Raw genomic sequence first — 17,921 nt, forward strand, 5'->3', positions numbered from 1 at the left:
TAGCATACATTTATAAGAGTGGAGAAAAGTATATGCATTTTTTAATAGTTTCTTGAATATGGCTCTTTGAAGACGAAAAAGCATAGATTTTCTTACAAAATGACTGATAACTAAGAAACTAATCCAAATTTTTGAAAAAGAAAAAAAATACTTCTTCATTATGTCAAAACACAATTATGTGCCGAGTTTCGTGCCTGGGCGAGGCTTCTGGGGCGATATATTGTAATTACAGACACACACACACACAGCCGCGTTTATTATTATGTATAGATTGAATGAGAAAGACAATCCTCTTTTATTTGAAAATATTTTCATTTATCATACTAATCATTCTAAAGTTAATGTTATTAACAATCAGATTTTTTTACCTGATTCCCCATGAATCTAAAGCTTTTTTCAGATATCAAAATATATTTTAAAAAAAATAATATCTGTTGATGCAATAATTAGTTGCACATGATTTAACAGAAATGGTAATCCTTCTTCAGTACCAAAATATATCATTTTTATGTATTGTGAATAATAAAAATTGTGCTATTAATATTAAAAATAAATTTTGCGATTAAAAACCTAGAGAAGTCGCGCAATGCAGTTTCACCCTCTTCACTTTCATAAAATTAATAGGATAATCTAATAATTATGCTTACACCAGGGAATCTGATGACACATTCTGAAGGGAACTTCCGAATCTGATTACCATTTGAAATCTGGAATAAAGGAAGAAAATTATTTTTATGAATGACATAAAATATAGGGAACCTATAAATAACGTTATTTTGCATGTTGTTAAAAAAAGCTTTATCCTAACAATTTTTTTAATATTTACAAAAAAAAAAGAGTACAGAGGAATACTGAGATTGATAATTCTCCCCCTTTTTACTATTGATCTATAAATATAATTTATTTGTATTTTTAAAATGCTTAAATTAGCATTGTACTTTTAATTAAATAATAATTCGGCATTTCTTGTTTACTTCAAAAATTAAAATTTGATGAAAAGTACCTCATATACCAAAATAGTATTAATTCCAAATTCCAATTAAATAAAAACTAAAAACAGGATAAAATAGAAACTTACGAGTTTTCTACGGCGACCAGCAACGTGCAGAAGGTCTGCCAGCATCAGACATGCAGAAAGATTTTCTGAAAAATTGTGCCGTTTAGTATAGTTTATTCCCCTAAATTAAAACATCGCGTTGTGTATTTCTTCCCTTATCTAAGTTAATTATTAATGATCCACCGATTCTCCAGCATGGGATACCTTACCTGTTTACCTGCAAAGTAAAAATTAACTCCCTCATCACACAACAAGAAAATAAATGCTATCTAAGGTATTAGATTAAATAACTGGGTTTATTAAATTACTTCAGAAATGGATTAAGTCCTTAAGGGACTTGATTAAAAAACATTTTTAAAAATTACAAAAAATGACACATTCATTACGAATACATATGAAAAAAAGTTGTCCGAGGGGACTAGCATCAAACAAGCAAACTGCACATCAGCGATTACCACGGGCTAACATCTTGCCCCATATATACATAATACCATACCACATGTGACCACTAGACGTGAGCTTCCTCTCACCAGCACTAACTCATGTGGCATATATTAGGATTCCCTCCTCCACACATAACATGCCAATATGCCTTACCATAAGGCACGGATTACACTACTCTAAAAAAGATTTTATCCTTTCATGGGGATATTCAACAATTTTTCCAGGAGCTCTTCAACCACCTCCTCCGCTCGTGAACATCCTCAGAATTCCTTGAAAACATCAATTTTTATCATCCAACCCAGTGTGTTGCCACCATACAGTATTACAAATAGTACAAATTAAATTTACGACCAAAAGTGAAATATATAAAATTAAAGGTTTATATTAATCTATTCTTAGTTAAAATTATAATATTTAACAATAAAACTTAATTATTACATTTATATAAAAATATTAAAAGTTCAGAAAAAAGGTTTATTTTTACTGTCATTATTATAAGTTTTAAGACTCATGCTGCCACCTATTGGCACATAAATAAATTCAAAAAAAGAAACTGTAAATGAACTTTTATCAGTACAAAATTCAATAATTATTATATGCACGCATTTTAATGTAACGGATGATTTATCTTTGAAACAATGATATTACCATCTAAAATCTTTTCATATCTATAGAAAATGTCAACTCTAGTTTCTCTACAATATTTTATTATTCTTGGAGTATAATATGATGCGAATTTTCCCAAGAAGGATCCTGCATTGGGATGCATCAATGCAAATTCTGCATCAATCTGAAATAAAGCAAATAAATTAACAAGATTTAAACCAGGCAGCACACGACTATTTAACAGAAAGGAGTCCGGAATAGTTATATTTTCTTGAATTAACCTTAAATAATTTTTAATTTAATATTAACTAACAAACTTTACAAAATTTAAGTTAGAATAATCACAGTTTGAAGGGCAAGTATCATCTGGTGTGTTTGTGGAACACTCCTGAATTGTTTTATTCTCTTTTTTGAGAAATAAATTGTAACTTTAGGATATAATAAAAACAAATCCAAATTCCTTCCAACATTGAGTTGAACTCTATACTTTTTTTAATATCAAATGCATGTAACTGGTCAATATATCATAGTGTCATCGCAATATTATATATATAATAATGATACAATATAAACTGCTGTTTGTAGAAAATGCAACACCATGAAGGAATCATCAGAATCAAATGAAATATTATTTTAATAATGGATATAGGATATTATGCAAATTAATAAAGTTTCAGAGCCATCGCGCGTGCGTGGCGCGCGCAGCGCCCTCTGAATTGATGCTGAAAGCGTATAAATAAAGTGCTGTAGCGGGACGTTGAAAATAGTCTATGATTATTTGTTAGTGGCAAACGTTTAGTGAGACCTGAGTATGCCTCCACGACGGAAGAATAAGAAATTCAAGCAACTTACGGAGTTTGAACGAGGGAGGATAATCGGCCTTCGAGAAGGAGGATTTTCCTATCGCGCAATAGCAGCTCGTATGCAGCGGAACAGTTCCACAGTGATGCGAGTTTGGAAGCAGTGGACCGACGAGCACCGAACAACTCGAAAAACAGGCACTGGACGACAGAAGGTGACGTCAGAGCGCGATGATCGACACCTGCTCCGCATGGCGGTGAATGATCGCACAGCTTCCTCCAGGCAGCTGGCAGCACATTGGTCTACTGCTACAGGTGTACAATTGTCGGCTTCGTCAATTCGTCGTCGTCTGCTGCGCCGTGGATTGCGTGCAAGGGTGCCATTATACAGGATTCCCCTCACGGCGGATCATCGACGGCTGCGTCGGCAGTGGGCTCTTGAGCACAGAGACTGGCGAGCTGATTGGCACCAAGTTGTCTTTTCAGATGAATCACGCTTCAATTTGTGGACCCATGATGGCCGTGTTCGTGTTAGACGTTATGCCGGTCAACGCTGCCTTCCTGAGTGTATTATTGAACGACATAGTGGTCGAACACCCGGAGTTATGGTCTGGGGTGCGATTTCGTATCATGGACGATCCAATTTGATACGAATTGAGGGTAATCTCAATAGCAACAGATACGTCCGTGAAGTGCTACAGCCCGAAGTCGTTCCTTTCCTTCAAGGCATCCCTGGAGCTATCTTTCAGCAGGATAATGCACGCCCACATGTTGCGCGGACTGTTAGAGACTTCTGTTCAGCACAACGCATGCAACTTCTTCCTTGGCCTGCTTATTCGCCGGATATGTCGCCTATTGAGCACGTGTGGGATATGGTTGGTCGGCGTCTCACTCGTGATCCGCGTCCTGCAGTTTCCAAAGACGAACTTTGGTTGCGCATACAAGCGATATGGAATTCTCTTCCTCAAGCAGATATTCAACATCTGTTTGACTCCATGCCACGTCGTATAGCAGCACTTATTGCAGCGCGTGGTGGCTGCACCAAATACTGATTTCGGACGCTTAATTTGTTTCTTTTGTTTTGAAAATTTCATCATTTATTTGTATCAGTACAAGTCGTTTCTGCATTAAATTTCATTTGATTCTGATGATTCTTTCATGGTGTTGCATTTTCTACAAACAGCAGTTTATTATTTTAGGTCTTAAATTTAAGAGGCATGAAAAATTATGAAGTTAAACTTACATTGTTTCATTAAAACTCAATTTTGATCCTCATAAAATGTACTTGATATATAAAATAATATCAACTCGTTACCAATTTATCAGGAGTTGATATGAATATTAAGTTCAGTGAAAAAAGCTGTGGATACCCCTATTTTTCGTCAGTACTGTAACTCAAAAGATACCTGCACAGCATGTTTACTCTCCTTTATATTAATCTAGAAACTCATACATGTAGCTGCCATTTAGAAGCTGTATATATAAGATTAAGTTATTTACATTTCGATAGTTTAGATGTTTCACTTAACTGTATATTTCACTTCTATAAAGTATTCGGTAATTTTAGGTGTTAAGTACAAAATATCGAATACATTGACACATATCCACAATAATTCCAGAATACCATTTTTCTAATATAAAACAATTATATATAAGTACTTAAATTTTGTCTTAAAAATGGGCCAAATTTCGGTTCAACATTTTAAATCACTTAATATTCAGTTTTGAATAGACTGCTTAACAACTAAGCTCAGTCTCAGCAATCACTATAGGAATGGTAATATTTTAAAATAAATATCAAATATAATTCTTGTCATAAAAATGTATTTTTTGACCTAAATTTCAAAAACGAATAATCTAAAGAATATTTATTTTGAATTTTTGGTGCTTCATTTGACACCTGCTAAAAATGAACATGCATTAAATTTGCAGTGGGTAATAAAAATATTGAACTTCAAAAATTTTAGAGACCAACAAATTCATGCTGGTAAAAACCTAACTTACAAGTTCTACGTTGAAATCCTTTAATTTAGGGTATACTTCTAAAATTTCAGTAATTGTAGGAAAATTCTTCATTATGAACTTCCTCCTTCTTTTGAAAGTTTCCGCCATTGTGTGAAAGATTTCATTTCTTTTCAATTCAGATGGAACTTCATACTGTAACCAGCTTAGCTGAAATAAATACTAATTTTAATAAAATAACGTAGAATTTATTGTTCAGTAATTATATTCCTTTTTATTAAAAATCATTCAGACATGAAAAATTTGAATTTACTAATACTGTTCTCTGAAAATCATTACAGCAAAACAAGTTATATAAAAGTGATATTAAAATTAACTTTTTCTTTAAAATTTAATTTAATCCCCTCTTTAACATTTCATACCTTCTCCGTCATATTGCTATCTTCTTCATCAGTATCTTCATCCCTAACATCGGAAGAAACCGAAGTGTCACTTTTTCTTTTCTTGTATTTTTTCTTTGATGGCGACAAGGATAAACGCATTGTCTTTAAGCGCCACTCAATCATCCCTAACCGAGAATGAGGGTCAAAAAATTGCTCCTAAAAATATAGACAAATGCATGGTTTATATTCTGCTTACTCAGAGTAGAACACAATATAAAGAGAAACATAAATGAGAGTGAGAAGAGGAAATCATCATACACAAAAATGAGATTAAATTTGTATCTGGAAAAAAGATAGATTGTTTCCCGAGCTACTTTCCTGCGAAACAAAAATCTCCAAAAATAAGAGAATAAGTTTCAGATGAATCTAATTAATTAAAATGCATTGTAATTATTTAAAGATTTATTCCATAATTTTGTCCTGTTTAGTCCATAATTTTGGAATCATTTTGCTATGTAATCAAGATGCAGTTTCTAGTCTTCAAACTGGTGATTTATTAGAATTATACACATTCAAGAATCAATAACTATGGTAGGAAGACATGAAAATATTTTTTCAAAAACAATTCATATTTCAAATTGATCTATAGGAAGAGAGGGAGATAGAATAAGAGGAGCCTAATTATACCTACATAGCCCTCGCAGCCATCTCTCTTATTTTTTAATTGTGGAATCGCCATTACCACCGCTTTAGCAATATTTAACTTTTGTTGATATGAAGGATACCTGAAAAGAGAAAGATGGAGAAAACACGTTCGAAAACATGTGCGATAAGTTAAACAATATAAACACACGTTTGTTTTTCTTTTAAGTAAGTAATACTTACATTGTCTTCAGATCATTTACTGCAAATGTTAGAACTGATCTTATTATTTCCCTAACATCATTTTGAGTAATCAATTCTTCCTTCTCAAGGCATTTCAAGATCCTATTTCCTCTTTCGCCTGATTTTACTGCATCTAGCACAGGAATAGTCTAAAAAATGTGCAATATCTTATTAAAGAAAAAGATGGTCTGATTTTTAAGTTTCATAGGTATTGAGCTTGAAACAATTGTTATATTATATTTTTCAGGATTTATGGGATTAATTTTAGCGTTTACAACATTATGTTTAATGTAAAGGTTGTTTCAAAAAATATTTAAGAAAATTTTTAGTCGTACTTAATAATTTTATGGTAAAGAAAGATTACAAATGATTCCAAATTATTGTTAATATAGTAAATGTTATTTTGGTAGCATTATATGCCGCTTTTATCTGTAGTTTTTGACACTAATGCATGCAATAGCAAACAATGTTTAAAAATCTGTAAATAGTAATTTCATAAATAAATATTTTTGTTGTATAAAAACTGAAATATTTAATCAATGAGAAAATTATGGTTAAGAGTATGATCCCTATAAATGTTGAACACAACACTTACTTCAGGTTTTGCATATCTCAAAGCCAATATCTGACTATCTCTTCCATTTTGAGCATTACAAAAGACATGTTCTTGTGAATGAACTGGAAGGGATACTTGGGAAGAAGCCTCTTCTTGCATGCATATCTAAAATTTAAAATGAAATTGCTAGGATATTTTAATTAAAATAAATACTGTACAATAAACGTTTGAGTTAGTCCTAGTCTGCTAGACTAAAATATTCTTTCGTTAAAATTCTATCTAAAACTTACATCCGGTGAAACTGTGGCATTATCAACCCTTTTTTCATTTTCTATAATCGCCAACAACTTCTTTCTGTTCCCCAACTTCAATCCAAGATCTTTCAAGTCATCATTGGTGATTGATAAAAAGTCTTTTCCATTGACATTTTCATCTTATAAAGAGAAAGATATAATTACATTGTATAGTGAAAAAGCATGTATCATTAAAAACGTTTTCATAAAAGATTTACATATTGTATTTCCTACAAATTTGCATAAGTGAAAAATCCTACACATACATAAAAGAAGAATAAGTGGATAAAGAAGGTATCTGAAATTGAAAAGATATCAGCTTACTTTGAAATAAATTCTGTTATTGCAGTATGAATTGGTCAAATCTTGCTTTGAAATGCACACAAAATTGTTGCAATTTTATTATCATATGCATAAGTCGTGTAAAAGAAAAAGTTCCATGTAGAAAGGTGTGGAGTAAAAGTCTTAAGAAAGGTGTACCAAACTAGATAAAACAAGAGGTGCAGAGAGGATTAGAACAGCTGCTGTGCATATGCAGCAAAATTCACGTTAAATAACTCGTAACTGTAAGTTCTCTTTGGGGAGCAGCCTTTGAGTACCAAATTAGATGACACAATAGAAGCACATTAAATCGATCGTAGCTGAAAGTTCCATTATAGGCTGTGGAGCGGAAGTTTCGAGAGAGGTGCGCCAAACTATAATAAACATAAGGTGCAGGGAGGATTAAAGCAACTGGCATGTATGAAAAACAAGGTGTATGTTAAATTTGTTATAGTTGAAAAATCCCTCATTAGCTGAGACGTAGAATCCTGAAGAGAAGGGTACCAGATCATCCTCTATCCATTATCTGACCAGGGCTAAAAAATTCGAGCCATTCTTACCATGGGTGTTAAAAGATTTAGATTTGAAAAAAATGAGGTTAAGTACCTGATCATAATTGAGGGATTTTGCATTAATTGAATTTTTTTTTTTTAAAAAAAAAGTACGAGTAATTAGCAATTTGGGTCAACAACAATATTTTTTAGAAATATATATTTGTTTGTTGATCCAAAGGGCACCCAAGCAGAATATGCATGATAATCAGGCAGTTCTGTAGCTTCTATGAGTTTCTTTTCATTACTGTTGAACCATCTTATAGAATATGCATTAAAAAAAGGATTGAAATGAGTTGTGCTCCAAATATTAACAAAAAAATATATCCGGTCATCAGATAAAACCACAATCTCTTTTACTTGGCAGAATAAAGGAAGGGAATCATCAGTGCCAGCTTCTGTCTTAAAGATGGTGAAAATGCCTTTTCTATATTCTACACCATGAAGAGTCACACTTTTAGAAATTCTAACGGTATCATTATCCTGTAATCCGAGCACCTTCAAATATTGATGACATAGACAAGATGCTACCCAAACAGTTTCTTCTGAGGAGATTTCTCTTAATTTCGAAAAAGGATCGTTAACACACCATGTTGAACAGTGATTTAATTGGTGTGCAGCTGCTAAAGACTTGGTTATGTTCTTATAATTACAGTTTACAGATGCTTTTCTTTTAAAATAGTTGTGCTTGGCTTCATACCTCATGCACCACATGGTTACGAGTGGGCCAAAATTAGTCAAGCAATCTGGGTAATGAATGAGATGGTGGTGCTTATTTATCAAATTTCTCTCAGGAAAAACTAGCTTGAACTCTTCATGATGTTGAATGATTAGGGATTCTAAGTAGCAAATCAAGCCTTGAGTTATAACAGGAGAGAAAACAATTTGCATTATTCTTAATAACAAGTGAATGAGGTGAAAATGCGGGTCTGAAAATGATATTAAGCCGTTTAATATAAATGGGAAAACCCTCAAAAGGCACCAGGTCTGGGCTGCTTTCTGTTTCAATTTGTGATCTTTTATGTTTGTTATCATTTGTCTTGTGAAATTAGAGGAAGGCTTGTTCTTTCTATCTGAAAATCCATACTTGAAACACTTTAATCTTTTGTTCAGTGTATCTATGTTTAAACCTTCTACCATATCAACATACAACCAGTGATTTAAAACGAGTTTAATCTCCATCGCACACACTCCTTCCAATAAGTCATGCATTGCATCAAAACAATAGTTTTCAACGCAATGAAAATACTTCGAAGAATTTAATGTGCACCTCTCTCTAACTCCCGTACTACGGCTTGCATCAGAGTTTAACGCACTATCATGAATATGTTGCTCGTAATTAGTTTTGTTTCTCTGAACTTTTCCTGTATATCTTTTCTTTCAGCCAAGCAGAGACGACAAAAGTATTTGGCTGATGGACTCAAAAATCCAAACAAGGCATGTGCTGCTAACCCATCAGCACAGACACATACAATTGTGGCTCGAAGCATGTATGGCATGCCATTTACATCAATATCGATGCCTTTATCGTCTTCTAAGAGTTTCAAATCATCCATGAAAGGCCTTAGAACTGCTCCAAAGCCATATTTCTTTAAGTCCTGTGAGTTACACATTGTCAACAAATGTATATTTGAAAGTGTCGAGTTAAATTTTGATGGGATATTTAATATGCTGAAATAAAAAGTAGCTAATTCATGGATTTTTGTTTTTGATCCTAAAGGATTGCATACCTCAACTTCATCAAAGTATAGTTGGATTTGAATTGCCTCGGGAAATCTTTTAAAAAATGGGTGATATCCATATTGTTTTGCACTAGAGTAGGAATTGATATGCCCATCCGGAACTTTTTCTTTATTATGCACATGTTTAAGCATTTCAGTATTTCTTAAGAGAACAGAAAGTGTCTCAATTAGGGGCACATACTGAAATGTGTCTGAAACAAGTTTTGTTTCATATCTTTGAGAAGTTTGATTGTAAAACTGTTCATCTCTGCACCCAAGACATATTTCCCTTGGTTCTATTAAGCCAAAATTCTTTTTATAGTATGATATTTGTTGAGATTTGATTCTTATTTTATCAAAAGAACTTGATATTACTTCAAATTTCTGCATCAATTCATTGAATCGTGCTCCAGTGACATCTATTTTTTCCACTTTTAAAAATTCTAAGACCTCCTCCTGTAAAGTGGCAGTGACTGTTTTAGCAACAGAACTGCAAACTGCGACAGTGGCATCAGTCACTGTAAAAGTAACATTACTTTTTGATTGAAAGGATAGTAAATCTTTAGCAAAATTTGATTCTAGAGACGCCATCCGAGTATTAAAATCTTCAGAACTTGTAGGTATTGATACTCCCTCAGAGCTATCAACAGACATTTGATGAGAATTATCTTCATTTAAAGAAGAGGGGAAAGTCTCTTGAATTGTAAGATCTGTATCATCAATATGATACAGATTATCAGCTACACCTACTTCAGGATTTCGGATCGATGATGTTTGGGAGTGGTGTTTTGCATGTGCCGCGAAAGATTTTTAAAATTAAAATACCTCTCACAGCATTGCGTTTGAGCACAAGCAAAGTTTGTTAGGCCGTATGAATCCCTCAATGCAAGATTATGGATTCGCTTATAATGGCATCCTAAACCTTTTATTGTATTGGAGACATTTATTTTGCAAATAAAGCAGGTATATTCCATTCTTGGAAAAAAAAACTATATCCTTTTAATATTTCAAAGAGTTCGCAAGAGTTCATCGAACACTATGCTATTCACACATTGATGAAACCAAAACAGGAACACGCTAGAAATGTAAACAAAATAAGCCAAATAATGTTTATACACAGCAACAATTTTTGGAATACAATTTTAATATTAGATATTTCTGATAAGTAAAAGCATTAGACAATAACTGGAAAAACGACCAATTATTCACTCAAATTTTAAACTCAAGATGAAAGTATTGCCAAATGATGTACTTTAAACTTTTTGAAATCTAATGCATCCGATTACGCTATTTATTGGTGATAAATATAATTAAAATTTAAATATTTTCTAAAACTCAAACGATTTTCAAAAAAGAAATAGGCAGTCCAATACTTATGTAACTTCCTGATTATTAAATGTCGTTTGCTGCAGGAAACTAATTCAATGTTCTTTTCTTCACTTTTTTATTTATTTGACGAAATATAACGTATTTTAGTTGCTTGACTATTTTCAAATCATTCATTTTATGTAATGAATCTTAAAAATGAGAAATAATTTGGGTAGTTTTATAATTTTGTAACACACTACTCTCATTAAACATTCAATAAAAAATACAATGTGGCTGAATTGTCAGAACGCAGTCTAAATTCGGTAGTTTAAACCCCAGTTCCGCGGTTTACGTAAACCCGGTCTAAACGAAAAACTAGTCTTCGTTGCTAGAACGTGGTTTTGCCGAGGTTTAACGAGACTAGAGCAAGACCAAGCTTATCGGATGTATTTGCACCAAAATTTTGCCTGGTTGATAAATTCACCCAATCAGGTGGAAGGAATCGTGTCTGTCACTATTTGGAAAAGTCTTGGGATGTTTTGTTTACATTTTGTAGATACGATCATTATGAAAATAAAGTTAGTTATGTTAGAATTATTGCATAGTTAATCAAAAAAGAAATGTTTTTTTATGAAATAGAATTCGGTTTTGTTAAATGTTGTTATGTGTTTGTAAGAAAAGTTCTCATGCAGAACATTATATTTTAAATATTGAACATTGGTCTATATTCTATTGCAAGTAAAATAATACTTATCTGACTTATTTTAGAAAGAAAATTTTAAAAAATAATGGATTTTTAAATAAAAACTTCACATGGCAAATAAAAATCTGAATAAAAAAGTGCTTTATAAATAAAATTGATGTATAATAACATGTATGCTTGTTTTTATTACTTTATTTCTCTATATGTGTTATACAAAAATACATTTAATAAAATAATCTGATTTTTTTTCATTCTGTATGAATGAAAATGAGTGAAAAGTAATTTTTCTATCATGCATGGAACATTTTACTATTATGATTGATTTTGCTATGATTTTTGTTAGAACTTAACAGTTACCAATTAAGTGAAGGTAAGTAATATAGATATAATCAACATTGATATTCTAGACATAAAATTAACTTGTTTATAAAATTGGTTTTAAAATAAAATTTCTTGAAGAAAATTTACTAACAATTAAGTTTTTCCAATAAATATACAAAGTAAAATTTTTATAGGACTCACACACAGCACGAGACACACAATCTTAGAGCCTCATTTTAGTATATTTGTTGATCACATATCTTTATAAATAATTTTCTTATGTGTGTTTCCTTTCAATGCACAACATTAAGGAATCTGCATAATTTCTATGCAACAAGAATATATATATATGTAGAATATATGTATATATATTTAATTATATATATATATTCATATTATTTCTATTGGTTTAAGCAACATTAATACTTGATTATGAGACTTAGTATTAAGTAGATAAACTATTTTACAATGATGTTTTGTAAGTCACTCAGGCAACCATTGTTCGTTATAGACCTCAGGTTTTACAATATTTAAAAAAGAATATGTTTGTCCATTAGCAAAAAATATTTATAGATTGCTCCCTGTGTACCTAAATCAAATTTTAGCCCACAACCAGGCAGTAGCTTACAAGAAAGAAGAAAAAAAACATCATGACAGAGTATGAAATTTAAGGGCTAACTCGTAATCTTTCCCGAGTAAACAACTGCATATTTTTTTAAGGTAATTTTGTTTCTTTTGGCAATTGTTGTTGACACAAACAATTGTTATTGACTACTAGTTAGATTAGTACTGTTTGCCATAACTTTGGCACCAATCAGTGAAAGGTATTGCGTCAGGTTGCTTTATTTACTTTGGTGATTCGAAGACATGCCATTACAATTTTGATCATCTGCAGAAGGAATGGCTCACCTGATTTGGTAACCCGACGTCCTGCATGCGAAGTCTTGCACTTCATGGTAAAACAGTTTTAGGAGAACCGGTACAGCACACCCTCAGTCTCTACGCAAGCTGATCAAAATGGTTACTCAACCACTTATTGACTGCAGCCAGTGGTGCTTGACTTCAGTGTTCTACTCGTAACCGTGTCTTAACGATCAGTCCAATGCAGGACTAATAGAGATGAAAAAATGAACTTAAGAGTTTAAATTTGTATTAAGGAAAAATTCTACTGTATTAGATTTTATTCTTGAAATTCAAGGGCATGCACATTCTAGAAAATTTACTCAAAAGCATAATTGAAAACTATTAATAAGAGAGGAAAATCATTTGTATGCATTTAAAAATGAAGTAAGCTTTTGTGAACTTCAAAAGTTTTATTATTTTTCAAACAGCACTTTTTATTACTCACAGGCTCAATAACTTCTTAAACTTTTTTTCTGGCTTACTAACTTAATTTATTGCTAAATGTATCACTATGCTGATATCTGTAATTTTTTATAACATATAAGATGTTATATATTATATACATACTATTTATATAACACAGATTTTTTTAAACTTGCTTTTTTTTACTTTTTAAATTGCATTATAGTTTTTAATTATAAAACAATAAAACATTAGCATTATTTGATCTATAAAAATTTTTTGAATGAATCATATTTTTACTGTAACATAAACCAACATGAATGATAATATTATGGTGTTTAATTTTTAATTCCATGGAATGAAGTTATTGAGCCAACTAATGTCACATATTTGTTGTCTTTTATCATTGACTACATACGCAAAGTTTGTTTCTCATATTTTTTCCTTAAATATATCTCAAAAATGTAGAATAATAAAAACATGAGCACGTCTTCATTTATTAAGGATTCAATAAAATTATACTTAGTTAAAACAAGCTCTCTTCAAAGAATCATGTTGTGGTGTTCACATGCTCAGTTGCAGAAGTCTAGAAAAATAGCAATTTTAAAATTTAGTTGGCACATCACTCATTTTAGTTGGCCCGATAGATCATGTTACGGAAATATCCCTGAACTGTGTTAGTTCATTTAATAGTCTATTTTCCCTTAAGAGACAACTACTTTCTGCCACTCTTACAGGGCAAGAATCACTCGTTTCCATAACATTAAAAGTTTATCTCCTGGTTATTGACAATATGCAAAGAAAAAATATTTAAATGCAACCTATTTATCAAACTTAGTTAATAGTGCCAAGAAGAACCAGTTTTCAAATGACTTTCAGTCAATTAAATATAAAAAATTAAAATGTGATTTTACATAGCTCATAAAGCAGTTCAAAGAAAAATTTTGGTATGGCATGAACTAAAAATTATTGCTATCTCATATTACAGTAATGAAAAATTCTTTTTCATTTAGTCTATTTGAGCTGTGCTAGAGACATGCAAATAAAAATTTAAGAAAATTCTGCTAAGTTACTCTATTCAAGTAAATATCTCTGCACTTAGTGTTACGAAAACAGATATGTTGTCTTTAACAAATTAATTTTCACTTTTATTTTTCTTATAATTTAGTTGAAATAAAAAATGTTTTCACCAATTCACACTACAACTTCATCAATAGTAACAAAATAAAGTGAAAAGTGGCTGTGAATTCTTTTTCTTCTAAGTTAAGTTTTAAAAACAAAACTTTTTTCAACTTACAGCTGCTAGCATTTATGTAGTTAAGATTTATAAAAAGGAGAATTATAACATGCACTGTAACTTTTATTCATGGCATGAAGTTGTTATTCTCTGATTTAGAACATTTTACTAAGTGATGTTTTTTTTAATACTTTAGAAAAATGTAGCAAACAAATCAAAAAAGATAAATTAATGTATGTGCTTTGAAAATCTGTTGACTGCTACTAAAAAAACATATGTTAAGAGATAAGAAATTTTATAAATAAATGAAACTCCCCTCTTTAAAAAAATCTAATCAATGTTTGAAACTATCAAATAAAGTAAATAGTAATAATTGTTGTCAATATGTAAAGAATCCAATACTTTTTATTGACAATCGCACTATTTTAAGATCAGTAATTAGTCTATTCAAACATTCATGATTTTTAATTTTAAAAAAAGTAATCTCACTCTTTTTAATCCTTAAATTTGTAATTTCGTATCCCTCACGTTTTATTATTCCGAAAAGGTCTATCTTCTGAGTGGTTGAATATAATATACAAAATCACTCAAAAAGAAAGCCCCATTCAGCAAGTGAGATATTAAATTATCTCAATGTTTATTNAAATAAAAGTTTACATACAGGTTGTTAGATCAAAAGAGAGTAGAATCTCACACAATCCTTTCTTGCTTGTCCTTTTTATTTAAAATGATAATTGCAGAATAATAATGAATGTGAATGAACATAAAATACCATCAAGTGGGATTATTATTGAGTCATAATATATATATAGTAAATTAAGAATATCAGCATGGCCACAAACTCTTAAATCAAAATTTCTTGACTTTCCCAGACTGATTTTATTGAATTTTAATGATATTTGTGACAAGTAACATAAGTTATATATAAAAAAAAATTCAGTTATGCCTTATTCCACGGTTATAAAAATTAAGGACTTAATTGCCTCTATATATAAGGGCAATTTAAGGATGCTGATTCTTTAATGGGAGCAATTTCTAGAATACCAACATGGATTCACAGATATACAATTAGTAGTAATTCCAGTAGTTCCTGCACTTAAGCAAAAAAGGAAACATTTTTAAGAAAACTCAGATTTTTTTATCAAACACACACATATATATATATATATATATAAATATATATATACTTTTTCATTTCATTTTTTAAATCTTTTTAACCGGCGGCGTGATGCAAGAAAGTCTATTTTAATAAAAACAATCATTAAAATTGTGTATGGGGAACCAGAAATTAAATTCTCCAAAATAACTTTACTCTACAAATTATAAAGAAATAAACATTTGCAATGTGTATTTAAGCGCTTATGAGTATTTAAGTGTGATGTCAAAAGTTGATTTTCTGAATTCAAATCCAGTAATTTTGAACATTGCAACTTTCTATTGACCAGAAATACTAAAGTCTGATAAAAAGCTAGTGAGTCATGGTTGGAGGAACTGACTTAACCACATACTGTGCCATGGAATTTATTTCGAATTTATTTATTCTATTTATTTCGATAGCTACAGAATTTTCTAAGCGGATGAAGTTCGAAATGCCATTTTCTGGCTTAAAAATCAACTGACTTTTATCGACGCTGCAATGAAAATTAAGAAAAAAGTTAGCAAAAGGCTGTTGATGACAAAGGCTATTAAATCATTTATTGCTGCTCACTAGCTGAATTTATTGTAAAAAAATGACATTATATTCCGATCACTTTAATACTTGCATGATTTAATAATTACGCGATACAGAAAAGTTCTTATAAATGCTGTATATATAAAAGGAAACCAGAATTTTAAACATGAAAGCATTTTAAACAACACAATAAGTGTTACGCTACAGCTATATCAGAAATACAAGTATTTTGATAAATGATTTAGATAAATCTGTAATTTTATATAATTTTTTTAAATCAAAATTGCTTATCACTAGATATAAATTTTTTATGTCACCTTCACCTTGATGTTGAATATTTATATTCACAGGGAAGCCCCTTCCTTCAGTGACATGGTGGAGAGAATCTGTCCTTCTAGATGACACATACACCGTAACACCTCACGGAGTTGTCCGAAACGAGCTTGAAATCCACTCACTGAAACGTCATGATCTTATGGCTGTCTACACATGCCAAGCTTCAAACAATAATTTTTCTCAACCCTCACTAGCTGCTGTAACAGTTGACATGAACTGTAAGTTACATTCCTTTAGAATTAATCACTTTCATTGTTGTTATGGAAATAGGGTAAGGAAATTCCTTTTCGCTCAACAAAAAGTTCAAACAAAATAAGTCATTAGTTGGAAGAATTGAACTGTTAAAAGCGAATGGTTCACATCAACAAATAGAATGATCTATATTTTGTTTTAATTATATTTATGCAGAATCAATAATGACATTTTGATTCATTATTATTATTATTATTCATTGAAAATCGAGCATTAGTTAAGCTGCTCCGTTTTTTCCATGTAATAAAAAAAAGGTAATATGAAGAAGAAAAGAAAGCGGTCATGACAGTTATGAAAGACGCATTATTGAAAAAATGCGTCGAACACTTGTCGCCATACGTGATGTTTTTAAATAACAGTTTTGTTTCTGAGAGTTTTTCCATTGCATGTCATTTATTTCAAATTAAATTTTTATTTCAATAACTTTTTGATTAAAGATTACATTTTTTTCAAGTATTAATTGGTTTTAAAGATTTAAATAATTGATTAAAAATGTTTTAAGATTTTACGCTTGAGCATATTTCAAATGATTTTATTGTAATAGTGAGAGAAGTGAACATTATTTACTAAGGCAACTATATAAAATTGCGTATTAAACATTTGCGTAGCAAACATATTGCGTAGCAAACATAGAGGGGTGGGGAATGTCAGCGAACAGGGGAGGGCACAACTGCAATAAATTTGTCTTGAATATTAGATAATTAATTTGCTTTAATTATGTAGAACTTAACTCAATCTGATAAATTATAAAAATGTATAAGTGCACTTATACATATTATAAGGTTAGAAAAAATTATTTTATGTTTGAAATAACAGAAACTGATCAAGATAAATTTTAAATTGCTTATTATGTAACTTACATATGTTCCTTTTTGTATGTATATATATTCAAAAATGAAATGAATCAGTTCAAAATGAAGATAAAACAAAGAAAAATTATAGACATAATTTTTCTTTGGGGGAATAATAAGTAAAAAAATAACAACAGTTTAAAAAAAAAAGAAAAAAGGATGAAATTTTATTTAAAAAAACCGGAAGAAAAAGATATAATCTTTTCATCAGCCCACACGATTATATCCGCAAAACAATGAAACTTATTGTTTTTCTTAACTTTCGTTGAGTTTCCTTCTATTTATATATATATATATATATATATATATATAGTATATATATATAGTATATAGTATATATAGTATATATAGTATATA

General features: G+C 30.7%; 1 protein-coding gene across 1 annotated transcript in view; it reads left to right on the forward strand.

Annotated features, from left to right (window-relative positions):
- The window catches only part of LOC107451220 (neural cell adhesion molecule 2), a 116,934-nt gene that overhangs the window by 62,600 nt on the left and 36,413 nt on the right, over positions 1-17,921 (forward strand). The window contains exon 4 of the mRNA XM_071178756.1: positions 16,476-16,679. Within this exon, the coding sequence (XP_071034857.1) occupies positions 16,476-16,679 (204 nt within the window). The remainder of the gene's footprint in view (positions 1-16,475; positions 16,680-17,921) is intronic.

This window comes from Parasteatoda tepidariorum, chromosome 1, assembly GCF_043381705.1.
Source record: "Parasteatoda tepidariorum isolate YZ-2023 chromosome 1, CAS_Ptep_4.0, whole genome shotgun sequence".
NCBI lineage: Eukaryota > Metazoa > Arthropoda > Arachnida > Araneae > Theridiidae > Parasteatoda > Parasteatoda tepidariorum.